Source organism: Aulonocara stuartgranti (genome assembly GCF_965226115.1).
Source record: "Aulonocara stuartgranti genome assembly, chromosome: 7".
NCBI lineage: Eukaryota > Metazoa > Chordata > Actinopteri > Cichliformes > Cichlidae > Aulonocara > Aulonocara stuartgranti.
The window spans coordinates 59,356,076-59,382,675 of NC_138945.1; the positions used below are offsets into that span (position 1 = coordinate 59,356,076).

Genomic DNA, 26,600 nt, shown 5'->3' on the forward strand with positions numbered 1-26,600 from the left:
ATTTACAAAAAAAAGAATACTGGCACCAACCTCGGTCTTCCTAAAACATCCCTGGGGAAAAACAAGAAAAAAAAGATATGATTAAAAATAAACATGTGAATCCTGGAAAAAAAATCCAAAACCTCCAAGTCCGGGGTCTCTGTAGGTTGGCTAAAACGGGGGATCCAAAAATTACAATTCTGTGTACAGCACAAATTCACACTGACATTTTTGGAAAGGTGTGGGTAACGGAATGAGAGGGGTCTTTGGGGATGTCTTCATATTCCACCTCATCCAATATACATGCTACAATAGCAAGAGAAGGTTTTCATATAGGGCACTCACTTGTAAGCAGCACATGCACTGTAAGTGTGTGTGTGAGTCAGAAATTTCTTTAGCAGCTTGGACAACAAAGATGTGGATGTGTAATCGGGTTGGAGCAGTGGACAGGAGGGCACTTCTTCTCATGGCAAGTTATATTCCCACCCTAAAACAGAAGCACCAAAAGAACTGTCAATGATATTAACAGGCATGAAAAGTGTGAAGTCAAACTGTGTTATAATCCAGAAAAGAAAAAAGCACAAAGAAAGCAGAAATATGTCTCCTGATGTGGGAAAAGCCATAAAACGCACACTTTGCCTGATTTTTTTGCACTAGATACAAAACATTTTATATACACCTGCCTTACACCTGCAGTGCAAGCAGGGTCCACTCCCAGGAAGCCTGAGCATTACCCCATTAGCATACACCCTCTGATCATACTGACAGTCTGGAAGAAAAAACACAAATAGCTGATCGGTTGTTTCTGTAAAAGTTGAAATATGTGAGGGAACTAGACGCATATTTTTGACACTGACCATTGCATGTGGCACAACACTCTCCTCTGTGCCTAGCTGGATGAGTACAGTGTGATGTAGGACATGATGCAGCCATATTTCTACAAAACACTTCACCTGCCTAAGAGACAGAGAAAGAAAAATATTGAATGTATATGTCAAATTCTCCACTTAGTTGTCACATATATCACAGCTAATCTGAAAGACAAATAAATTTAGATCCATTTTTCAGTCACATGAACATCATGTAACCATAACTATCAAACTAAACTCACAGAGCAGTAGCATTGGAGGCAGGGGTCACTCTTTGAGGTGAAACTTTCTCCATTTCCATACACTTTGGACTCATATTCACACTGTTCGCATCTACAGGTTTATGTAAACATTGATTAAATACATTTTAAAAGGACAAGAACTCTACAGGCTTAAAATATGATATGGATGATCGCAGCAGGCAGGCTCCTTACCGTGGACAACACTCCTCAGCATGATACACTGGATTGTGACAAGATGGAGCAGGACAGTAAACGTATGAACACACCATATTTCCATTCTTTGAGAGAAAGAACAAACAAAATAATCCTTAATTCACTTACACATATCAAAATCAAATCTAATGTTAACTTATAGACACACCTCACATCTACACTCTTCACAGGGGTCTCCAACAGGGATCACAGCTCCATTAGGGACTTCATGTCCATTCACATCACAGCCTACAAGACACACAAATAGACACATTATGCCTCTACAGTCTAACACATATACAAACCTTATTACACAAAGCAATTAAGCCCACCTTCACAGACTGGACAGCAGGTATTTGGAGGAGGAGCAGCAGGGTTTCTACAGGGAGTGTAACACTGCTCCCTCTCACAGCGAACATAACCGTCCTGTGATGAAGAGTGAACAGCATTATTAGAGATGAAGGTGAGTGACCAGATGAAAACCTGAGCATGTAGTTGCTGTCAGACCCACCAAACACTGGCAGATATCACAAGGACTCTCCACCGACCTCCAAGAGTCTCCATTGTTATAATTTACACCAGAATGGGTGCAACCTGTAAACACATCACATTATTGTATTATTCCTGTGCTTCTAGGTATGAAGATATTAAAATATTTGTGCAAAATCTTACAGCGAAAAAAGCAAATACATTTTATTTGTACATCAAAATGTGTTTTTATCCACCCTAAACCTTTCTGCAATGAAGATGCTCAGTGCAGAGTTTGTTTCTAACAACCCCAAACCAACAAGAAGGTCCTTTTTTTTTAATATATATTTGTTGTCCTGTCAAGTTTTGTGAATTAAAGTAAAAAGGAGAAAGCAAAGTTATGTCAGGATAACTATAAAAATGATCAGAATATATAATGTATATAACATACACAGGGTTGGTGTAATAGAAAAGTATGGAAGGGGTAGTGTGAGATAGAGGGAGATGATCTGTGGTCATCCCTAAAGCAAGCAGCTGAAGAACAAGCGATACAATAAATAGTCCAGACAGAGTTACCAAAGAGTTTGGAGAAAATTAATTATTATTTTAAGTGCTAAAAAAGACATGTTTAATTTTTTTTTCTTATGCTTCTCCCAGATGTATTGGTTAGTAAAGTTTTTTGTCCTTACTTCTGGTTTGCTCAGTGCAGTGTCCAGGTAAATTCTCTTCTTTGCAGTCTTGAGGAGGGCACTCCCTCTTGCCCGTCTATTCAAATTCAGAGGAAAAAAATAATTAGAGAAAGAGTGAACAGAAAAACAGGACCTGAAGACTTCCTTTAAGCTCATTAAATATTATTGATGGTTGTTTATTGTGCCTGAACATCAAAGACTCACATCACATGTATGTGTTGGACAGCCGGGCACATTCTCTGCACAGTTCTGAGTAGGGCATGGCCGGGATGGGCACTCTCTATTGTCCTTCTATTCAAATCAAGAGATACAAAAATGACAGAAATAATGAAATGAAAAACAGGACAAGAAGACTTATTTAAATTCATTACCCATTTGTCTCTGCTGTTTATTGTGGCTGAACATAAATACTCACATCACATGTATCTTTAGAATCAGGGGGACACGTGACCAGGACAATCCCATGGAGAGGAAACAAAATCATTAGTCCACATCATCTGTGAAAACTTCAGTAAGTCTGTTTGCATATATCATTTGCTGGATGCAATGTTGACACACACACACTTTATAGACTCTAACTATAACCAGAAGTGTCTTCCACATACTAAGTAAACAAGCCTGTTAGCAATGTATGATATTTACTGTGGAAAAAAGAGCAAAGAAATCTGGACAGGGTTTCATTTTTTCTGGGAGATTCCCTACCAAACAGATCAACAAGTTATTAAACAGCAAAGTCATCTCAGCATTTAGTTGTTTTAATGACTCCAAAAGACTCAAAACAATGTCTTCCAGAGTCATTTTAGAGAGGTCATTAAATGGTAAATGGACTGCTTCTTATATAGTGCTTTTCTACTCTTCTGAGCACTCAAAGCGCTTACACAACTTGTGCATTCACCCATTAACACAAGCACATTTTTCTAGGTGCTTTCTAAGTAACATTCACACACACACACTCATACTCCGGTGGATGCATCGGAGAGCAATTTGGGGTTAGTATCTTGTGCAAGGACATTTGGCATGCAGACTAGGGGAAACCAGGAATCGAACCACGAACCTTCCGATCAGTAGATGACCTGCTCTACCGCCTGAGCTACATTATTCTGAGTGAGGCTGCCCACTGTGCCAAAAGGCATTTTTGTCATCAAGCCAAGCATATGGGAACTGTAACAGGCACTATTTAAATAGGAGATGAGCTGTAGACATGCAGTCAGTTCACAAGGTTTAATGCCAATACACATATACACATACATATACACACCACAGTAGCATCTAAAACAAACAAGAAAATAAGAACTTCTTTAATAAATAAAGGAAACTGTAATAAAAAAAAATAGTATGGAACTACGGTACGTAAAGTCATGATAAGTGCTGCGGGGAATATATTGAAAACACCATGTGTAGCACGTATAGCGTATAGTGATGTACACGTCAACCGAAGGGCAAAAATATATGCAAGACAATCTCATTGCCAACCACTGCTCACACAGTGCCTTCACTGTGTGAAATGACAAGAATTGGTTGAAACATCCATCCATCCATGGATCTTCTTCTTCTTATCCGGGGCCAAGTCGTGGGGGCAGCAGCCTGAGCAGTTACCAGGGAAGTTGTCCCTGGCCAACTTCCCTGGCATGTCTGGGGGAACACCAAAGCATTCTCAGGTTAGCCAACAGGTATGTTGTCTCTCCAGTGTGTCCTGGGTCTTCCTGGAGCCTTCTCTGGGTGGGACATGCCTAGATCACCTCACCCAGGGGGCACCCAGAAGACATCCTTATCTGATGCCCAAACCACCTCAACCGGCTCCTTTCCATGTGGAGTAGCGGCAGCTCTCCTCTGACCCCTCCCAGATGACTGAACTCCTCACCCCATCTCTAAGGGAGAGGCCAGCCACCCAAGAGATTTGGTTCTATTGGTCACTACCCACAGCTAGTTGCCATAGGTGAGGGTAAACAATGGACCGGTACAGGGTCCGGATCACTGCAGCCACAGCACCAATCTGTTTGTCGATCTCCTGCTCCTTTCTCCCGTCAATTGTGAATATGACCCCAAGATAGAACTCTTCCACTTGGGGGAGAAACTCGTTCCTGACCTGGAGTGGGCACTCCACTGTTTTCCGGCTGAGGACTATGGCCTCAGATTTGATGATGCTGATTCTCATTCCCACTGCTTCATTCTCAGCTGCAAACCATTCCAGTGCAAGCTGGAGGCCATCACCCGATGAAGCCAACAGAACCACATTATCTGCGAAAAGCAGAGATGAGACTGTGAGACTACTCAAGTGGAAGCTTTCCACCACTTGGCTATGTCTGGAAATTCTGTCGATAAAAATTACCAACAGAAACTGTGACAAGAGGCAGCACTAGTGGAGTCCATCACCCACCAAAAACGAGTCAGACTCATTGCCATTTATGCAGAACAAGCTCTTGGAACGGTTGTATAAAGATCAAATGGCCCATAGCAATAGGCCAGACACCCCAATACTCCAGAAGCACACCTCCCACAGGACACTCTGAGGGACATGGTCAAATGCCTTCTCCACGTCTTAAAGATGGGAACCACCACCCCAGTCTGCCAATCCAGAAGTATCTCCCCTGATCTCATAAGATAAGAGATAAGATAAGACAAAACTTTATTAATCCCTCGGGTGGGTTCCTCTGGGAAATTCGGTTTCCAAAAGCACAGCACCGACAGAAGTTACAGAGCGTGAGCAGAATATTATATATATATACACACACACACACACATATATAAATACAGAGACATATATAAATAAAATATATGAAGGGGATAAATAGAATAAATAGGAATAAAAATAAAAATACAAGTGAACTGCACATTTAAAGTATTGAGGTCTATTGCACCGTTGACTATTAACAAAAGTATTGCAAAAAAGGTATCTCACAGTGAAGTGAAGAGGCACTACAGCTTAGTTGTTCCCCCCTCTTTTGTCCTCCTGTTTCCCCTCCCTCTCCCCTCCAGAGAGGCGTTAAACAGTCGGATGGCGTGTGGGACAAAGGAGTTTTTAAGTCTGTTGGTTCTTGTCTTTGGGAGAAGCAACCTGTCACTGAACAGACTCTTCTGGTTGTTTATGGCCGTGTGCAGAGGATGCCCAGCATTGTCCATAATGTCCAGCAGTTTTTTTAGTGTCCTTTTCTCTGCCACTGTCACCAGAGTGTCCAGCTTCATGCCGACCACAGAGCCAGCCTTCCTGATCAGTTTCTCCAGCCTGGATGAGTCCTTCTTTGCTGTACTGCTCCCCCAGCACACCACAGCATAGAAAAGTACTCCAGCAACCACTGACTGCATTGCAGTCATTGCAGCATTGTAGAGGCGTGTTAACCAAGACAGCCCTACAGCATCCAGAGCCTTCTGGAACTCAGCGCGAATGTCATCAACCACAGGTGCCCTGCCACCAAGGAGTTGTTTAACTGCCTCAGTGACCTCACCCCCTGAGTTGTCCCCCTCGTCCTCAGACTCTGCTTCTTCCACAGAAGATGTGCCAGTGTGATTAAGTAGGTCCTCGAAATATTCCTTCCACTGCTCAACAATGTTCTCAGTCAAAGGCAGCAGTGCTCTGTGCAGATCTCTGCCAGTGTCACAAAATCTGTAATGAGAGATTGTGATACTGGCAGAGAGGAGGAGGCAGAGAGGAGAAGGACCCAAATGCAGACACTTGAGGCATGAGTGAGATGGAATTGGACCTTGCCTACCCCTGTCCCAGTTCAAAAGTTCCAGTTCCCCAGGTGAGGGTGGCTAGGGCCCAGCTGGTTCCTGCACCTGTACAAGTTCCTGAGCCCGATCCACTAGATCAGTTCCATCACCAACGTCCAGAACTACTGGTGTTTGCTTTTAGATTCTTAGTTCCAGGTGTCTTTCCACTTGTTGCCCATCCTCTCGTCATCCTGCATATTTAAACCCTCAGTTTATCCCTGTTCCTGGTCACCTCGTCATCTCCTCATGTGTGCGCCTTGTTTGCTCAATCATATAAGTTCTACATTCCAGTTTGAACTGTGCTTTTTGTTGTTTGTGTTTTGTCTGCATTATGGCTATTCAGCAAACAAGAGCTGTTATACAGGGAGTGCAGAATTATTAGGCAAGTTGTATTTTTGAGGAATAATTTTATTATTGAACAACAACCATGTTCTCAATGAACCCAAAAAACTCATTAATATCAAAGCTGAATGTTTTTGGAAGTAGTTTTTAGTTTTAGCTATTTTAGGGGGATATTTGTGTGTGCAGGTGACTATTACTGTGCATAATTGTTAGGCAACTCAACAAAAAACAAATATATACCCATTTCAATTATTTATTTTTACCAGTGAAACCAATATAACATCTCCACATTCACAAATATACATTTCTGACATTCAAAAACAAAACAAAAACAAATCAGCGACCAATATAGCCACCTTTCTTTGCAAGGACACTCAAAAGCCTGCCATCCATGGATTCTGTCAGTGTTTTGATCTGTTCACCATCAACATTGCGTGCAGCAGCAACCACAGCCTCCCAGACACTGTTCAGAGAGGTGTACTGTTTTCCCTCCTTGTAAATCTCACATTTGATGATGAACCACAGGTTCTCAATGGGGTTCAGATCAGGTGAACAAGGTGGCCATGTCATTAGTTTTTCTTCTTTTATACCCTTTCTTGCCAGCCACGCAGTGGAGTACTTGGACACGTGTGATGGAGCATTGTCCTGCATGAAAATCATGTTTTTCTTGAAGGATGCAGACTTCTTCCTGTACCACTGCTTGAAGAAGGTGTCTTCCAGAAACTGGCAGTAGGACTGGGAGTTGAGCTTGACTCCATCCTCAACCCGAAAAGGCCCCACAAGCTCATCTTTGATGATACCAGCCCAAACCAGTACTCCACCTCCACCTTGCTGGCGTCTGAGTCGGACTGGAGCTCTCTGCCCTTTACCAATCCAGCCACGGGCCCATCCATCTGGCCCATCAAGACTCACTCTCATTTCATCAGTCCATAAAACCTTAGAAAAACCAGTCTTGACGTTTCAGCTTGTGTGTCTTGTTCAGTGGTGGTCGTCTTTCAGCCTTTCTTACCTTGGCCATGTCTCTGAGTATTGCACACCTTGTGCTTTTGGGCACTCCAGTGATGTTGCAGCTCTGAAATATGGCCAAACTGGTGGCAAGTGGCATCTTGGCAGCTGCACGCTTGACTTTTCTCAGTTCATGGGCAGTTATTTTGCGCCTTGGTTTTTCCACACGCTTCTTGCGACCCTGTTGACTATTTTGAATGAAACGCTTGATTGTTCGATGATCACGCTTCAGAAGCTTTGCAATTTTGAGACTGCTGCATCCCTCTGCAAGATATCTCACTATTTTTGACTTTTCTGAGCCTGTCAAGTCCTTCTTTTGACCCATTTTGCCAAAGGAAAGGACGTTGCCTAATAATTATGCACACCTGATATAGGGTGTTGATGTCATTAGACCACACCCCTTCTCATTACAGAGATGCACATCACCTAATATGCTTAATTGGTAGTAGGCTTTCGAGCCTATACAGCTTGGAGTAAGACAACATGCATGAAGAGGATGATGTGGACAAAATACTCATTTGCCTAATAATTCTGCACTCCCTGTATGTTTGCACTGAAGCACTGCAGCAATTTCCTAATGTTGTAAACCTGCTCAACATTTGGCAATAAAACCCTTTCTGATTCTGATTCTGAAGAGTCTGTGTAAGGGAGCCCTAACAACATTACACTCTACAGATATATGATATACTCACCTGTCAGAGATTTACAAGGCAAGAGGAGAGACCTGAGGCGGGGCGGTCCGAGTGTCAGGTGAACTAAACTTCAGGTAAGAAGTTATGACCTGCAGACTATCTGAGTCAGATATAAACCAAGTTTAGGTGGAGTTTATTTTCGTTGTGCTGACTTTTTACAGTCCGTTACAATAACTCGTACTGCATGCTAGCTAGCATGACAGAGTGTCTATACAGCTGGGTGGGTGTTATGATGTTACTGATAGTGAACTATATTTCATTTATAAGGTTAGTTAGTAGAGTTGCCAACCGTCCCGTAAAAACGGAATGTCCCGTATTCAGAGAAAATATTACGCGTCTCATATTGAGCTGAAAAGGAACGCGATTTGTCCCGTACTTCAGCTAGAATGGAAAAAGACACAAAGCTGGATTTATTCTGTCGTTACACTGCACAGCTGCCTCTTCTTCTCTCATTCTCTCTCCTCCCTATCCTTTTGCTACTTCAATCATGAAACTGATCAATGATCAGCTGATCGGCTTTTCTCTCTTGTTTATTTATCGCCCACTTTGCGCCAGAAAGAGAAAACCAGCAGATGTCACGCTAAACAACAGCAGCACGTTTAAGCTTGATCAGCTGTTGTTAGAATTTATTTAATATTAATTTCTAGTATCAGCTGATGTTTGCTGGAGCCACAGCTGTAAAGCTGCTGGTCATGATCGGTTTGGTTATCTGGTGAGAGGGAAACATGAAGATGAAACCAGGAGATGTCCTTACTGAATCATCAGAGCTGAACAGGTGATGGAGAAACAGGTTTACCTTTTAGGTGACATGAATGAGTTGAAGTTATGAACTGTTTCTGGGAGACAAATAACATCAGGATCCTTTTCCAAGTAGCTGACAGCTGGTAACTGTGCAGGGGCGGGTCTAGCAAAGTTTTGCCAGGGGGGCCAGGTAGGGCATTAACAGGGATAGGGGGGCACAAAGAAATACTTTTCTTTCTTTCGCAAATTAGCTCACATAGACATATTAGTTGTGCCACTTCTTAATGACGGTATCTTAGCTAACAACCCCAACTACCAGATTCAACTTGTAATTGGCTAAAAATAACTTAGCCTACTGGTGAGAGGGACGTTGTTAGCTCTCCACATTCCGATGTTTCAAAAGCTTCAGGAGCTGTCCGCTCAGCACAGCATCAGCACCACGGAAATACACGGATACATCCGTAGACTCGAGACAGAATTCACAATGCGTTTTTGGGACTTTCAGGTATATGGTCCAATGTTTTCTTTTCTGATCAAACCAGAAATCTTTAATGAGCAGCTAGATTTGTCTCCCAACTCTGGCTGAGTTAATGCCAGTTAATGCAACATTGAAGCAGCTGGAATCCATAGCTGCGCGTGTTCATGGAGCTTGGCTTTACATATCTGTGTGAGCAGATTTTCTCTCACATGAAGAGTGTCCTCAGGTAGCTGTCTGAATGCTGGACACTCACTCGGAGACGTGTGTCATGAATGCTGATTGGCCTGGAGCAGACCAGGAGAAGGTGATTGGACTAGACCAGTGATGCCAGTGTGGGAAAGTGATAAAGCTTAGATTTAGCCAGCAGCACCTGGGAGTGGACAGATGTGAGACCATAGATCTTCCTTGTTGAACTTATGCATAAGCTTTCACTACCAGTCAAAGGTTTGGACACACCTTGTCATTTAATGTTTTTTCTTTATTTTGACTATGTTCTACATTGTAGATACATACTGAAGACATCAAATATATGAAGCAAGATGTATATACATATGCCTCACCTCTGTCAGTGCGCCCCAGGGCGGCTGTGGCTACAATGTAGCTTGCCATCACCAGTGTGTGAATGGGTGGATGACTGAATGTGTAAAGCGCTTTGGGGTCCTGAGGGACTCGTAAAGCGCAATACAAATACTGGCCATTAACATTTACCATTTACCATATGCAGCTAAGAAAAAAAAAGTTTTCAATTTTAGATTCCTCAGAGTAACCACCCTTTGCTTTGTTGACAGCGCTGCAAACCCTTGGCCTTCTCTCAATGAGCTTCATGATGTAGTCACCTGAAATGGTTTTTACTTCACAGGTGTGCCTTGTCAGGGTTCGTTTATGGAAATTCGTGCCTTCTTAATGGGGTTGGGACCATCAGTTGTGTTGTGCAGAAGTCAGGTTGGTACACAGCTGACATTCCTATTTGACAACTGTTAGAATTCATATTATGGCAAGAACCAGTCAGTTAAGAGAAATGACAGTCCATCATTACTTTAATGAATTACTTTAGGTAATCTCTTTTTGGTAATCTCTGTCTTTCACTTTAGAACTAAAGGTCAGTCAGTTGGGAAAATAGCTAAAACTTTGAATCTGTCCCCAAATGCAGCCGCAAAAACCGTCAAGCGCTATGACAAAACTGGCTTACATGAGGACCGCCCCAGGAAAGGAAAACCAAGAGTTACCTCTGCTGCTGAGGATAAATTCACTGAGTCAACAGCCTCAGAAATCACAAGTTAACAGCACCTCAGATTAGACCCCAGATGAATGCCACACAGAGTTCCAGTAGCAGACACATCTCTACATCAACTGTTCAGAGGAGACTGCGTGAATCAAAATCAGAATACTTTATAAATCCCTAAGGAAATTATGTGGGTTACAACTGCTCTAAGACAGTAACAATAACCGGCTAAACAATTTAAACAATACAATATGTTACAGATTTTACAAATTTAAGTAAAAGCATATAGACATCACTCAATTATAAATATCAAGAACTAACAGAGGTCTTATAAATAAATAGAATATTACAGAGTAGAAAAGAGCGTGTGCAAAAAGGGTGTAACTATTGCAGTGTTTACTGTGCATTAGATGGAGGACTTGTATAGAGAGATGGCCATGAGCAGGATTAATTTCCTGTGTTGTTCAGTGGTGCTTTTTGGTAATCTCAGTCTTTCACTGAATGAGTTCCTGTGACTAGCCAACACATCATGAAGTGGGTGGTATTATCCAGCATTGTTTTGTCTTAGACAACATCCACCTCTCAGACACCACCTTAAGGGAATCCAGCTCCATCCTCACAACATTACTGGCCTTGCGGATCAGTTTATTTAGTCTGTTGGCATCTGCGACCCTCAACCTGCTGCCCCAGCATGGAACAGCATAGAGGATAGCACTGGCCACAAAAAACTCATAGAAAATCCTGAGCATTGTACGACAGATGTTGAAGGACCTCAGATGCCTCAGAAAATCGAGACGACTTCACACCTTTATGGTCGAATAACTGCTAAGAAACCACTAGTAAGAAAAAGAAACAAGCAAAGAGATTTGTTTGTACCAAGAAATGCAAGGAATGGGCATTAGACCAGTGGAAATCTGTGCTTTGGTTAGATGAATCCAAATTTGAGATCTTTGAGACCCTCTGCCTTGTGCCGTGTCTTTGCGAGACACAGAAAAGGTGAATGGATGGTCTCTACATGCACGGTTCCTACGGTGAAGCATCAAGGACAAGGTGTGATGATGTGTGGGTGCTTTGCTGGCGACACTGTTGGGGAATTATTCAAAACTGAAGGCACAATGAAATCAGCATGGCTTCCACAGCAACCTGCAGCAACATGCCATCCCATCCAGTTTGCGTTTAGTTGTACCATTTTTTATCTTTCAACAGGACAATGACCTCAAACATACCTCCAGGCTGTCTGAGGGCTATTTGACCAAGAAGGAGAGTGATGGAGTGCTCTGCCAGATGACCTGGAGTCCACTGTTGCCTAACTTAAAACCAGTCGAGATGGTTTGGGATGAGATGGATGACAGAGCAAAGTCAAAAGGGCCAACAAGCGCTCAGCATCTCTGGGAACTCCTTCAATACTGTTGGAAAACCATTTCAGGTTTCATGAAGCTCATCAGGAGAATGCCAAAAGTGTGCAAAGCAATAATCAAAGCAAATTGTGGCTATTTTTAAGAATCTAAAATGTATAACTTGTTTTGAGTTATTTCACACTTTTTTGTTTGCTAAATAATTCCATATATGTTCATTCATAGTTTTGATGCCTTATTTACATTATTTACATTGTGAGAAACTACAATGTAAATAATCATGAAAACAAAGACAAACCATTAAATGAGAAGGTGTGCCCAAGCATTTGACTGTTGAATGAAATGAAAAGAAACACCGATAGTGATATATGACAGATAATAGCTCTCACAGAAAGAACATGAGTCACCTTCTTTGCATTGCTCCTTCAAACATGATTTCAGGAAGTACATCTCTCTCTTTAGTTTTTCATTCTGTTATAAAACAAACAAACAAAAATATATGTCCAGATATGTCCTGCAATGTTTCATGCCATTTTTCATGAAAACTCATTGTGGAATATTCCATCCATCCATCCATCTTCATCCGCTTTGTCCGGGGCCGGGTCGCGGGGGCAGCAGCCTAAGCAAAGAGGCCCAGACCTCCCTCTCCCCAGCCACCTCCTCCAGCTTATCCGGGGGAATACCAAGGCGTTCCCAGGCCAGCCGAGAGATATAATCTCTCCAGCGTGTCCTGGGTCTGCCCCGGGGCCTCCTCCCGGTGGGACATGCCTGGAACACCTCACCCAGGAGGCGCCCAGGGGGCATCCTTGTCAGATGCCCGAACCACCTCAGCTGGCTCCTTTCGATGTGGAGCAGCAGCTGCTCTACTCTGAGCCTCTCCCGGATGGCCGAACTTCTCACCCTATCTCTAAGGGAGAGGCCAGCCACCCTTCGGAGGAAGCTCATTTCTGCCGCTTGTATCCGCGATCTCGTTCTTTCGGTCACTACCCACAGCTCATGGCCATAGGTGAGGGTAGGGACGTAGATCGACCGGTAAATTGAGAGCTTCGCTTTTACACTCAGCTCCCTCTTCACCACGACGGACCGGTGCAGCATCTGCATTACTGCAGCCCCAATCCGTCTGTCGATCTCCGTCTCCCTTCTCCCATCACTCGCGAACAAGACCCCGAGATACTTGAACTCCTCCACTTGGGGCAGGAACTCATCCCCGACCCGGAGTGGGCACTCCACCCTTTTCCGGCTGAGAACCATGGCCTCAGATTTGGAGGTGCTGATCCTCATTCCCGCTGCTTCACACTCGGCTGCGAACCGTTCCAGTGCGAGCTGGAGGCCCTCACCCGATGAAGCCAACAGAACCACATCATCTGCAAAAATCAGAGATGAGATTCTGAGGCCACCAAAGCGAAAGCCCTCCACCCCTCCACTAGAAATCCTGTCCATAAAAATTATGAACAGAACCGGAGACAAAGGGCAGCCCTGGCGGAGCCCATCACCCACCAGGAACGAGTCCAACTTATTGCCGGCAATGCGAACCAAGCTCTTGCAACGGTTGTATAGGGATCGAATGGCCCGTAGCAATGGGCCAGACACCCCATATTCCCGCAACACCTCCCACAGCACACCCCGAGGGACACGGTCGAATGCCTTCTCCAAGTCCACAAAACACATGTAGACTGGTTGGGCAAACTCCTATGCACCCTCAAGTATCCTGGAGAGGATAAAGAGCTGGTCCAGTGTTCCGCGACCAGGACGAAAACCGCATTGTTCCTCCTGTATCTGAGGTTCGACTAACGGACGAACTCTCCTTTCCAGCACCCTGGCATAGACTTTCCCAGGGAGGCTGAGGAGTGTGATCCCCCTGTAGTTGGAACACACCCTCCGGTCCCCTTTCTTAAAGATGGGGACCACCACCCCGGTCTGCCAGTCCACAGGTACTGCCCCTGATCTCCACGCAACATTGCAGAGGCGTGTCAACCAGGACAGCCCTACAACGTCCAGAGCCTTCAGGAACTCGGGGCGGACCTCATCAACACCAGGGGCTCTGCCACCGAGGAGTTGTTTAACTGCCTCAGTGACCTCGCCCCCGGAAATTGGCGGGTCATTCCCCTCATCCCCAGACTCTGCTTCCTCCTCGGAAGACGTGTCAGTGGGATTAAGGAGGTCCTCAAAGTATTCCTTCCACCGCCTGACAATTTTCTCAGTCGACGTCAGCAGCGCTCCGCCAGCACTATACACAGTGCAGGTAGAGCACCGCTTTCCCCTCCTGTGACGTCTGACGGTTTGCCAGAATCTCTTCGAGGCAGTCTGAAAGTCTTTTTCCATGGCCTCTCCGAACTCCTCCCACACCCGAGTTTTTGCTTCAGCCACTGCCCGAGCCGCATTCCGCTTGGCCTGTCGATACCTGTCGGCTGCCTCCGGAGTCCCACAGGCTAACCAAGCCCAATAGGACTCCTTCTTCAGCCTGGTGGCTCCCTTCACCTCTGGTGTCCACCATTTGGTTCGGGGATTACCACCACGGCAGGCACCAACCACCTTGCGGCCGCAGCTCAATGCAGCAGCTTCGGCAATGGAGACGCTGAACATGGTCCATTCGGACTCAATGTCCCCAGTCTCCCTCGGAATGCTGTTGAAGCTCTGCCGGAGGTGTGCGTTGAAGATCTCGCGGACTGGGGCCTCTGCTAGACGTTCCCAGCACACCCTCACTACGCGTTTAGGTGCACCAGGTCTGTCCAGCGTCCTCCCCCGCCACCTGATCCAACTCACCACCAGGTGGTGATCAGTTGACAGCTCAGCCCCTCTCTTTACCCGAGTGTCCAGAACATATGGTCGCAGGTCTGCTGATACGATTACAAAATCGATCATCGACCTACGGCCTAGAGCGTCCTGGTGCCACGTGCACTTATGGACACTCTTATGTTCGAACAGGGTGTTCGTTATGGCCAAACTGTGATTAGCACAGAAGTCCAATAACAGAGCACCGCTCGGGTTCAGATCAGGGAGGCCGTTCCTCCCAATCACGCCCCTCCAGGTCTCGCTGTCGTTACCCACGTGAGCATTGAAGTCTCCCAGCAGGACAACAGAGTCTCCAGGTGGAGCACCCTCCAGCGCACCCCCCCCCCCCCCAGGGACTCTAAGAAGGCTGGGTACTCTGAACTGCCACTCGGTGCATAAGCGCAGATGACAGTCAGGACCCGTTCCCCGACCCTAAGGCGCAGGGAACAAACCCTCTCGTCCACCGGGAAAAACCCCAACGTACCGGCAGCAAGCCGAGGGGATATTAGGATACCCACCCCAGCCCGCCGCCTCCCACCAGGGGCAACTCCAGACTGAGACAGAGTCCAGCCCCTCTCCAGGAGACTGGTTCCAGAGCCCAAGCCATGTGTAGAGGTGAGCCCGACTATATCTAGCCGGTACCTCTCAACCTCACGCACTAACTCAGGCTCCTTCCCCACCAGAGAGGTGACATTCCATGTCCCTATTGCCAGTCTTGGCAGCCGGGGGTCAGTCCGCCAGGGCCTCCGCTCCTGGCCGCCACCCGGCACACAATGCACCCGACCCCTATGGCGCCTCCTGCGGGTGGTGGGCCTGCGGGACCATTGTGGAATATTATGAAGTGAAATCCTAAAAGGTTGATTCTGTTTATCTGGACGTAGCAGTTTCAGTGGCAGAAATGATTCATCAATCATCCAAGTGACTTCTTCAGTCTCAGCTGACTCCAGGTTTCTCCAACCTTATAAACAGTACCTTTGCACAATGACTGAAACTAGCACCACTGACTAACAATGGGCTCTAGATGTCAGTTTCTTGATCATTTATATGTAAACTGTCATAATCAAAACCACTTATCAATGTCCATGATTACCATTCACAGAGAGTTGGGGAATGGCTGCAATCACAGCATTGTAAGAAGAGTTGTTCTTTCGGGGGATCAACATTGGAATTTCCATACCTGGATGATTGAACATGCATCAAGAAATATGAAGTGGAATATTTACCTCAACACTGACCAAGTGCAGCCTATGATCCAGCTTTCTTGATATATCCTCCAGATTTTGCAGGCTGTCATTTCTCTATAGTTTGTCATTGGGGCAAAAAAGTAAAAATAACAGTAAATGAATAAAAGTTTAAAATCCCAGTATGTCATGTTTAATTATGCCATGTCATGTTTAATTATGCCAATTTTGGCTCGCACAGTGGTTACGTCTATCCTATTCTCCAGCATTGACAGTTTTTCAGTCTGTTATAAAAAAAAAGAAAAAAAAAATCCAAGCATGTAATTTCATGTTTCATTGTGTTATTTGTTTGTGAAAACTCATAGAGTAAGTGCAATCTTTACCTGAGCTTTGACGGTTTTCTGCATATGATCGAGCTCTCTTGATATATGCTCCAGATGTTGCAGGTTATCATTTCTCTGTAGGTTGTCATTGGGGCAAAAAAGTGAAAATTAAAGTAAATAAATCAAAGTTTAAAATCCCAGTATGTCATGTCATGTTTCATCATGTCCTTTTTGGCTCGTACAATGGCAACGTTCAGTGTACGTGCTAGCTCGTCCATCCTATTTTCCAGCCTCGACAGGTTGTCAGTCTTTTATAAAAAAAAGAATTTTTTTTTAGTATGTTATGTAATGTTTCATTGTGTCATTTTTTGTGAAAACTCATTGGACTGAGTGCAATCTTTACCTGAGCTTTGACCGTTTTCTGCATGTGATCCAGCTTCCTTGAGATATTCTCCAGATGTTGCAGGCTATCATTTTGCTGTAGTTTGTCATTAGGGCAAAAAAGTAAACATAAAAGTAAATAAATCAAAGTTTAAAATCCCAGTATATCATGTCATGTTTCATTATGTCATTTTTGGCTCTTACAATGGCCACGTTCAGTGTATGTGCCAGCTTGTCCATCCTATTCTCCAGCCTCGACAGTTTGTCAGTCTGTTATAAAATTTTTTTTTTTAAAAATCCTAGTATGTTATGTCATGTTTCAGTGTGTCATTTTTTGGTGAAAACTCATTGGACTGAGTGCAATCTTTACCTGAGCTATGAACATTTTCTGCATGCGATCCAGCTTCCTTGAGATATTGTCCAGATGTTGCAGGCTATCATTTTGCTGTAGTTTGTCATTGGGCCAAAAAAAGTAACAATAAAAGTAAATAAATCAAAGTTTAAAATCCCAGTATGTCATGTCATGTTTCATTATGTCATTTTGGCTCTTACAATGGCCACGTTCAGTGTATGTGCCAGCTTGTCCATCCTATTCTCCAGCCTCAACAGGTTGTCAGTCTGTTATGAAAAAAAGAAAAAAAAATCCCAGTATGTCATGTCATGTTTCATTGTGTCATTGTTTTGTGAAAACTCACTAAGTGCAATCTTTACCTGAGTGTTGATCGTTTTCTGCATGCGATCCAGCTCCCTTGATATATCCTCCAGATGTTGCAGGCTATCATTTCTCTATAGTTTGCCATTGGGCCAAAGAAGTAAAAATATAAGTAATAAATCAAAATTAAAAATCCCAGTATGCCATGTCATGTTTCATTATGTGATTTTTTGCTCATACAGTGGCCACGTTCAGCTTACGAGCCAGCTCCTCCATCCTATTCTCCAGGCTCAACAGTCTGTCAGTCTGTTATAAAAAACAAAAAAAATCCTAGTACGTCATGTCATGGTTCACTGTGTCAATGTTTTGTGAAACTCATGCTTTAAGTGCATCACTTTACCTGAGCTCTGACCTCATCCAGCACCCGAGCCATCTCCCCCACCCTTATCTCTAGCTTCTGTAGTCTATCATTTACATCTCGAGGAGCTCTTCGATGCTCCAGTACCACAGCTCTCTGCATCTGATCCCTCTGAATGTCCTGAGGATGATGGCTGGTGTCAGTCAGAGAATCTTTGGTTCCTAAAATATAAATCCTGGTAAACTGGGTGGGAATGACAGGATCTTATAGTTGGGAGTTAGTAAAAATCTGGTTTATCAGTGAATAATCAGATATGATTTTCTGTTCATGAGGAGTCCACTGATAGAAATAGTGCAAGAGTATTCAAAATACAATAAATGATCAGAGGCAATAATGAGGAGAAATAATGAGGTTAAGAAAAAATACATAGTTTGGGTAAAAATGAAGTCGGCTACGTACACATTATGCCTATAGGAGCTGCTCATTCAAGTAAACCTGCTCCACAGTGTTTGTGCTGATGTTAAGGCCTGAGTAGGTTTGCTCTTTACAACGACCCATTCATTGCCAAATTTTTGTAAATGTAGACTGCATGACTAGGTGCATGATTTATACACCTGTGTGTGAAATCATATGGAATTGAAAACACCTGAATTAAAAGATAATGAGATATGGCCCAGTGCATATACTGTATATGTACCAGCTATGTGTAGAGGTAATAATTTATTCATCCAGTACTGTGCAAAAGTCTTGAGCAACCACATATTTCTCTATAATTTTTTAAAGAAAATGGAACCGGCAATTTTTGGGGTGACATTGTGCAAACATTCATAAAAATATATAATAATGGATTAGATTTATATAGCGCTTTTCAAGGCACCCAAAGCGCTTTACAATGCCACTATTCATTCACTCTCACATTCACACACTGGTGGAGGCAAGCTACGGTTGACTACTGTGTTTTAAATGCACTTTAGAACAACACACAATAACACTACACATCCCACATAGCAAAATGGGTATGCCCCAGATCTGGCCCACACAATGTGCTTACACATGGCCCACATACTGCAAAGAATGACGGCCCGTTGGTGGCCCAGATCTGGTTTGCCAGAGGTGGCTTACACATGGGCCAGCACAAGGCCAGTTGCAGACACACTGGTGGTTGTGTGCTGGACCATGTGTGGATTAGCTCTGGCCAACCTGATCTGGGCCACCAAAGGGCTGTCATTCTTTGCGGTATGTCGGCCATGTGTAAGTTGTGTGCAGCCACGGGTCAGTTGCAGACACACTGCTGGCCCTGTGCTGGCCTAGAACAGTTTCAGCTCTGGACCCAGATGTCAGCCTAATGTGAACCTTAATCAAGCCATGTAATAACAACATGTGCCGGAACATAACAGTGCAAAAGTAACAAGATGAAACTCTGTTCAGGCAGTTAATGTACTGATTCTTATATAGCGCTTTTCTATTCTTCCGGATTACTTAAAGTGCTCTATACAACATGCCACATTTACCTATTTTCTCAAAACTGAGTGCTTCGTAACTACATTCACTCTCTTTCCATGCAGACTGGTGGACTCAGGAATCGAATCACTAACCTTCCGATCAGTAGGTGACCGGCTATACCACCTCAGCTAGAACCACCCAGTGGTAAACATGAGTAAACCCTCACTAGTTTTTGGATAAAGTGTACACTCACAAACCTGTCAAACCTGTATTTGAAATGTTGGCTACCGTAGCAGTATAGTATTGCAACGTGGCATTTGGGTCTTCTAACTAAAATAGGAAAAATAGGAACATAAATAGTGCCATCATTGCCAGGCCTGGCCCACATCTGGTTGACATACATCCTGAAACGACACCAGTCAGTCAGAAGTGTCAGCTTGATGCCAGATCTGTGGAAGACCTGTTTTCTATGAGCCTGGGCCTCATACACCAAACCATAATCGGGCCAGATATGGCATGCCATCACATAAACAGTGCCATCTACGCCAGGCCTGGACCATATCTGGATGACATCCCACTTACCATGCCAGAAGTCAGCCAGCAGTGCCAGCTCGACACCAGATTCGGACCAGACCTGTCTGCTATGTGGGATGAGCGGGAGGAGGGAGGTATGGGGTCTTCACACACCCCTGTTCTCTATTAGGCATCAGGCGGAGGGGCTGGGATGCGGGGCCTCCCTGCTGCTGTGGAGCCGGGGGCGGTCTGCTTGCCTCCACCCAGGGAGACAGGGTAACATCTCCTGGGTCTAGGTGCAGTTTCCCCCTCTGGGGGCGAGGGTACCTGGACCTGGGGTATAGAGTATGTTTGGGGAGTATGATTGTGTGTACAATGTCCATTTGTGTCTGTCTTTACGTTGGGTGATTGCTGAGTATTTGTGTATATGTGCATGAGGGTGGGAATACACGTTTGTGTCTCTGTGTGCCTGTTTGTCTGTGTCTATATGTCAGGTCGGGTGTTAGACTCCACCTCTCTGGGAACATCTCAGGCCCTCCAAAGTATGGAGGCCTATCTCTCCTCACCACACTCCCTACCAGTGGCTGATGCCCTCAGGCGTCGGTGCGTTGGTGGTTCTTGGTGTCTGGTGCTGGGCGCTCAGGTATGTACTGGCTTACTCTTGGTGGCTGCTTGGCAGGGTCTGGCGCCCGTGGCTTGGTTGGGCCTCTTCCGGGGTGTGGGGGGCCCTCAGGCCTCTGGGCCTGCGGCTCAGTTCACTCTGGCACAGCTGGCTGCCGGCGGAGCCTACTGGCACACCACTGTAGCCCACTCTGGCTTCTGCTCCATGGCTGCTGGGTGTTCCTTCATCTAGGGCTCTCCTCAGCTCTTCCCAGGAGGGTGGCATGGATGCCCCTCTGGTGGTCCTTCTTGGGCTCTCGCAATCTGGGGCCTGTGAATGTCTGGGGCCTGGATCTCCTCCATGCCTGCTTCATGCCCTGTCCCCAGGGAGCCATAGCCCTGTCCACACCCTCTAGCAGATCGTTACATGGAGAAACCTTTTGTATACAGCCGTGCTCATCCACACAGGTGTGCACAACGGTGTTCACTCTTCAGAGACACAAACTACACCTTTCTTGGCTGCTACCTCAAAGCACATTGGGTGCTGTCGGTCCTGCGTGCTGCACAACTTTCAATATTTAGTATTTACTGCTATTTACACTTAGCTAGATTAATGTGATGGTGTTGTGTTTATTATGTTGCTCTTTTTTTTGCTTGTTTTCTCTTTTTTTCCTCTAAAATAAAATAAAATACATAACAACAAAAACAAAGGTCGACTAAATGGTTTAATACGGCAAGGCCTTTTCTAAAATCTTAGCAATAAATGGCAATTTTGAGATTGGTCTGTAACTGCTAAGAAGAGAAGGGTCTAACTTGGTTTTTTATTTTTTTAAAGGGGGTGGATATCACATTTTTAAAATAATAACTTTACCAGACACCAGTGAACTGTTGATTAGGCGAGGAGAATAAAGATGCAGGTAAAATGTCAAGTCAACAGGAGGACGCTTTCATTGAGGTAAGATAAACGTGTGAAAAAGTTTCTAAAATAACAGGCTGAGCTGGAGTAGGAACTGACAATGAAGATACTGATGGGAATTTTTTTTTTCTTACATTACTGATTTTTTTCTAGCAAGAAAGAGAGAAAATCTTTACTTCCCCTATGAAGAAAGGGGGCTGCAGGTGCAAGAGGAGTAATAATACCACTAATGGAGTCAAACAACACCTTTGGATTACCTCTGATCTTTGCAGGTGTGAAAAAATAGGCAGCCATCACATCTCTTATTGCATTGTTAAAAGCTATCTAAAATGGAACGACAGGTATTATTAAAAAGATTAGTTATAAGGGGATAGATATAAATTAAAAGTATCAAAGAATTTCTCACATGTGGAGAAATTTAAGATACGAGAGCCAACCTTCCTTCAAACAGGAGACAGCGATGTGTGAAAAGACAACAGCCAGATAGGATAAGATAAGATAGGATAAGATAAATCTTTATTAGTCCCACACTTGGGAAATTTGTTGTGTTATTGCAGAAATTGGACAGTGCAATGTTAGAGCAGCAAAAAATAAGACAATCAATGGAATAGGATAAGCCTTAAAATAAAATTCAGCCTTAAACATTAAACATTGTTGATTTTAAGTTGAGGATATAATTCTGTATGAAACATTAATTAATGACCTCTCTCTTTTGCGTCACAATAATAACAGTAACAATAGTAACAGTAAAACCAAACAATTAGTGACTTCTGTGACCCAAACGCCTTTTGTCTTAGCTTACCTTTTTTGCAATTTACACTAGACTGTCCGTAGATAAAGAGTACACAGAGCAAATGTATCTTCAGCAGCACAAATGCTCCTTGTTTGTGCTCCATTGTCGTGAAGCAAGAGGGGGGAAAAGCTGTGATCAAAATCCAAGCACCTCAGATCCAATACCAAAAATACCTTCAAGGCACTTCGATTGTTTTAAGGACAATAATGCCCAGTCCCTCTGAATAGCTTGTAACTTGTTGATTGTGAGGGCTGACTAAAGGCGGTTCCCTTAATCAGTGAACTGATGAATGTTTACAAAGTCAGGGGTGGGGCAACTCCAGAGAATGCTTATGGTTTCGGTGGTCTAGGTGTTGGTGATCTGTCATGTGGCGTTCTACAAAGTTCTAGATTAGGTGCTCTATTTATCAGTACTTTTAAAATAATTTCTCGTGACTTGTATGTCCATCACATTCAACTTTACTTCTTTTTTAAACCTCACAAACTCATTAACTTATCCATTTTAAATGAATGCCTTAATGCAGTCAGTTGTTGGATGGCAAATACGTTTTTGCAGTGAAATCTTGACAAGACAAACAATTTAATTATTTCTCCTGCGCATTAGTGCCCAAAATAAACAGCAATTGGGATCTGTTTTATCCACTTTATACGCTTAAGTGTAAAATGCGGGGATAAATTTCATTCAGTCTCTAAGACTTGATCTTCACATGAAGTCTCTGGCCTGCTACTTGTCCACTTTCTCTTGTAGTGGGTTGTTTTGTTTTTGTTTTTTTTAATTTTATTTGCCTCTATAAAGCATTTGTGACTTCTCTTTTTCTTCCTTTTCCCACAATAGAAATAAAACTTACAACTTTACTATTACGTGAATATACAGCAAAAAATGATTCTATTATTAAATCACTGATTTATTAATACCTTAATTAAAGAAAATAAGGATATTCAATCATTCTCATTCTCTGCTGACATCCAGTGGCCATTTCCTGTCACAGCCGTACAGTTTAACACTATAATCAGGGAGGTCAAACTCATTTTACACTTGGAGCCACATTTATTTTATTTATTTATATAGCACTTTTAATTACAACAGTGGTGTTGACCAAAGTGCTGTACAAACATACAAATTACACAATAAAATAACACACAATAAAATAGCAATATCAATTAACATCAATGACAGATAGCTAATGACAAATAAATAAGTACATGACTCTCGTACAGTATTAAAAGCCAGTGAGTAGAAATGTGTTTTAAGATAGGATTTAAAAAGGTTGAAGGTAGGAGCCTGTCTAATGTGGAGAGGCAAATCATTCCACAATTTAGGCACCACGACCGCAAATGCACTATCACCTCTAAGAATCAGCCTTGACCTTGGTGTGGCCAAGAGCAAAAGATCACCCGATGTAAGAGCTCTAGGGGGCATATAAGGCTGTGCACATACAGTGCACTTTAATCTTAAGTTGTCCAGGCCAGAAAAAACCCCTTTCTGTCAGTGTAAATAAGTTTAGCTCCACCTATAGTCCCTGTAATATCTCAATATAAGAAAAAAAAGTGCAATTTCAGCTGGATGTGTGTGTTCTACTACATGTTAAAGAAAGGCTGTTCTATTTAATGAAATAAATGTCAAAATGACTCTCTGGGCAAAATAAAATGTGTAAAATTATAGAAAAAGGTTTGGTAGCTCTTTGTCCCGACTATCGTGCCATTATAAAGCAAAAAATACTTTAGATGTCCTATTTTATTGATTGATTGATTTTTACTTTTTATTTATTTTACTGTGGACACATTGTAATCAACTGAAATTTCGTTTACAGAGAGTGGAAAACACAGGAACTTTTCTGTCATTTAATTGTTCATCTATTACTTGGTGTAATATTTGCTCCACAGTACTGAGGCACTACATGTATATGATGATGCCATTAACTAGAGAACAAAAGAGCATATCCAATATTTTGTCAGAGGCATATCTGCGTAACATTAGATAAACTTATTTTAATATTACAAACACTAATACTAATATCCAGAATTTGTCTCTTACACCTCACATGTGCCGATCTGACTGGGGTCATTTGCTGGATGCAAACTGTCCCCCTGGGCCATACACTGCCTTTAGTCTACTCAAAAATAATTGATAATTGCAATAGAAAAAAAGAGTATGAACACATATATTTTAGATTAAACATATAGCTTTCACTACTGGGAGAAACAGCAGAGAAACAGCATCTGAAACAAATGTCATGTGAATTCACTTAACAGCACACACTGGGCAGCAGGTGGGCACTCCATCCACACACCCACGTCATACACCCAGTGGAGTCTGCAAACCAGCTTCAACCCCCCCCCCCCCATTAACACAAAAAGAGGGGAAAAGTTTTTTCTTCTGTGATTATATATTCCATTATTCTATTTACCTGTACCTATTGTACAGGTACAGTATTAAAAGCCCTAAATCTGGTGTAGAGAACTCCAGGCCTCCAGTTTTAGATATCACCCTGGGTCAACAGACCTAAATCAAATGATAAGTTCATTACCAGGCCTCTGAAGAACTTCAAGACATGTTGAGCAGGTAATTTAGCCATTTAAATCAGCTGTGTTGGATCAAGGACAAATCCACACCACAGCTCTTAAAATCGTGTCTTTATGCTTTTGAGTTTCAGTTGGCAATTTTTTAGTCAGGTGTTCCTGCTCTGAAACTCTGAACTGCTACTTGTCCACTTTGCCTTTCACTTATTATTACATAATGATATATAGTGCACATAGGATACAGATTAAACAGCCTTAAGCCTTTTTTTTCTCTGAGTCTATCACCAAACACATTTCACATCAAATCATCCCAAAAGGTGTGTGTACACACTCCTTAATTTTATTGTTTGGGGGGTCCTGGGTATTTTTTGTTTTTTTGTTTTTTTGCATGGGTGTGCTGAGACAAGTGTCTAAAGATATGAGGTTTAATCTTCAGAAGTTGTCTTTTTATTTATTTACCTCTATAAAGCTGTTTTGAGTCAAAAACACAATAAAATAAACTTACTTACAATTTTACTATTGAGAGAAACACAATTGCACAATTATAAATGGTTTATCCTTCCCTTAATCACAGCAAGTATTTAAGTCTATTACAAGAAAAATACACTCATTCTGAAAAGAAGCAAATGTTTGGGTACTTTAGCTTTGAAAGTCAACTCTTTGACTTGCCTCCTATTTTAACCACATCTCTGCTGACATCCAGTGGCCATATTCAGTCATGGCTGATGAGATAAACACAATATAACCTTTTTTGATCCAATTTAAGTCTTTTGTTGATATTAAATGAATATTCTAACTTATTAAAACACACTAATACGATTGAAAGCTTCTAGGAACAATCATATGATATGAAAAATTATTGTGATATAGTGATATATAGTGCACATAAGATACAGATTAAACAGTCTTGAGCCGTTTTCCCCCCTTTGAGGCTGTCACTCAGGGACCGCTCGTGATTTTTCGTTTTTATGGGCCGATGGGGTTTTATTTCTTTTCTTTTTTTTTAGCGGTATAAGTGAATAGTGGTGGATTGGCCAGTTGGTCATGATCGACTCTGGACTGGACCAATTACAGCCGAGGGGTTCGAACTTTAAAGTTGAGGTGAAAAGGAATGCGATTTGTCCCGTACTACTTCAGCTAGAAAGTTGCTAATTCAATCATGAAACTGATTAATGATCAGCTGATCGGCTTTTCTCTCTGCGCCAGGAAGAGGAAACCGGCGGAGGTCACGCTAAAGAACAGCAGCACGTTTAAGCTTGATCAGCTGTTATTAGAACTTATTTAATATTAATTTCTAGTATCAGCTGATGTTTGCTGGAGCCACAGCTGTAAAGCTGCTGGTCATGATATCCCTTTGGATATGTGGTGAGAGGGAAACATGAAGATGAAACCAGGAGATGTCCTTACTGAATCATCAGAGCTGAACAGGTGATGGAGAAACAGGTTTAATTAAACAGGCTCAATTACATGGGTGGGAACTAGTGTGTTAGCGAGCAGTTAGCTCGTTAACGTGTTAGCCGTCTAGCCCCACGCAGGGGTAGCTCGATAACGGAGCACTAGTGGGAACACAACGAATATGACTGCACATTTACGCCGACATCATCCTAGTGCAAAGACAAGTGGAAGCAGACAAAAACAACAAGCATGCATGTTACAAACTTTACCCGAGTCATTTAGACAGCCGTTAGCACATGATTCTCCTTATGGGGACCTGATATGTTTAATATTGTGGCGAGCTCAGACAAGGAGGAGAGGGAGGTGTCGTTTGGTCTTGGTTACCGTGAGCTAGCCAGGGAGCACAGCCGTTTATTGACATCTGCAGAAGAACACTGCCGCTAGCTAACTCCTCAGCGCGGCAACCGCACAGCAACAACAACACACAGAGCGCCCTCTGACCCCGGAAGGACACACCGTCGCAGCGAGAAGGCGTCACCCGTCACTATGGCAACATAAACAAAACATAACTGTACAAACAGAACCCCGAATAGCCCTGACCCGCTACATAGCCCCCGCCTAAGGGGTCAGTCGTCCCCGACGACCCCATTGCCCCACACAAAGTCCTGCAAATGTCCAGGTGCCTTCTTTTGGCGCACCGCCGGTCACGACAGGCGGGGGAAAAGTCACTCGGGTCAGAACATGGGGTGCCACCATCATCCCACTTCTGACA

The 26,600-nt window shown here is 43.3% G+C and overlaps 2 protein-coding genes across 2 annotated transcripts; both read right to left on the reverse strand.

Annotated features, from left to right (window-relative positions):
• Positions 1–27: 27 nt before the first annotated feature.
• LOC309709485 (kielin/chordin-like protein) lies at positions 28–6,387 on the reverse strand (the record flags this gene model as incomplete). Its single annotated transcript, XM_082538100.1, has 13 exons — positions 28–51; positions 325–466; positions 659–748; positions 837–936; positions 1,091–1,181; positions 1,283–1,368; positions 1,452–1,531; positions 1,615–1,708; positions 1,794–1,876; positions 2,440–2,515; positions 2,644–2,730; positions 5,791–6,022; positions 6,380–6,387. 12 exons carry the CDS (start codon positions 6,385–6,387, stop codon positions 444–446), a joined length of 1,050 nt encoding a protein of 349 aa, XP_082394226.1. The 3' UTR covers positions 28–51; positions 325–443.
• A 9,153-nt stretch (positions 6,388–15,540) lies between these two features.
• On the reverse strand, positions 15,541–26,443 carry LOC309709486 (uncharacterized protein; the record flags this gene model as incomplete). Its single annotated transcript, XM_082538101.1, has 13 exons — positions 26,213–26,443; positions 17,692–17,870; positions 17,532–17,597; positions 17,351–17,425; positions 17,192–17,257; positions 17,010–17,084; positions 16,844–16,909; positions 16,662–16,736; positions 16,501–16,566; positions 16,319–16,393; positions 16,175–16,219; positions 15,978–16,052; positions 15,541–15,567 (listed from the first exon to the last, which is right to left on the reverse strand). The coding sequence occupies exons 1-13, from the start codon at positions 26,247–26,249 to the stop codon at positions 15,541–15,543; spliced, it is 927 nt and encodes a 308-aa protein (XP_082394227.1). The 5' UTR covers positions 26,250–26,443.
• Between the last annotated feature and the right edge of the window lie 157 nt (positions 26,444–26,600).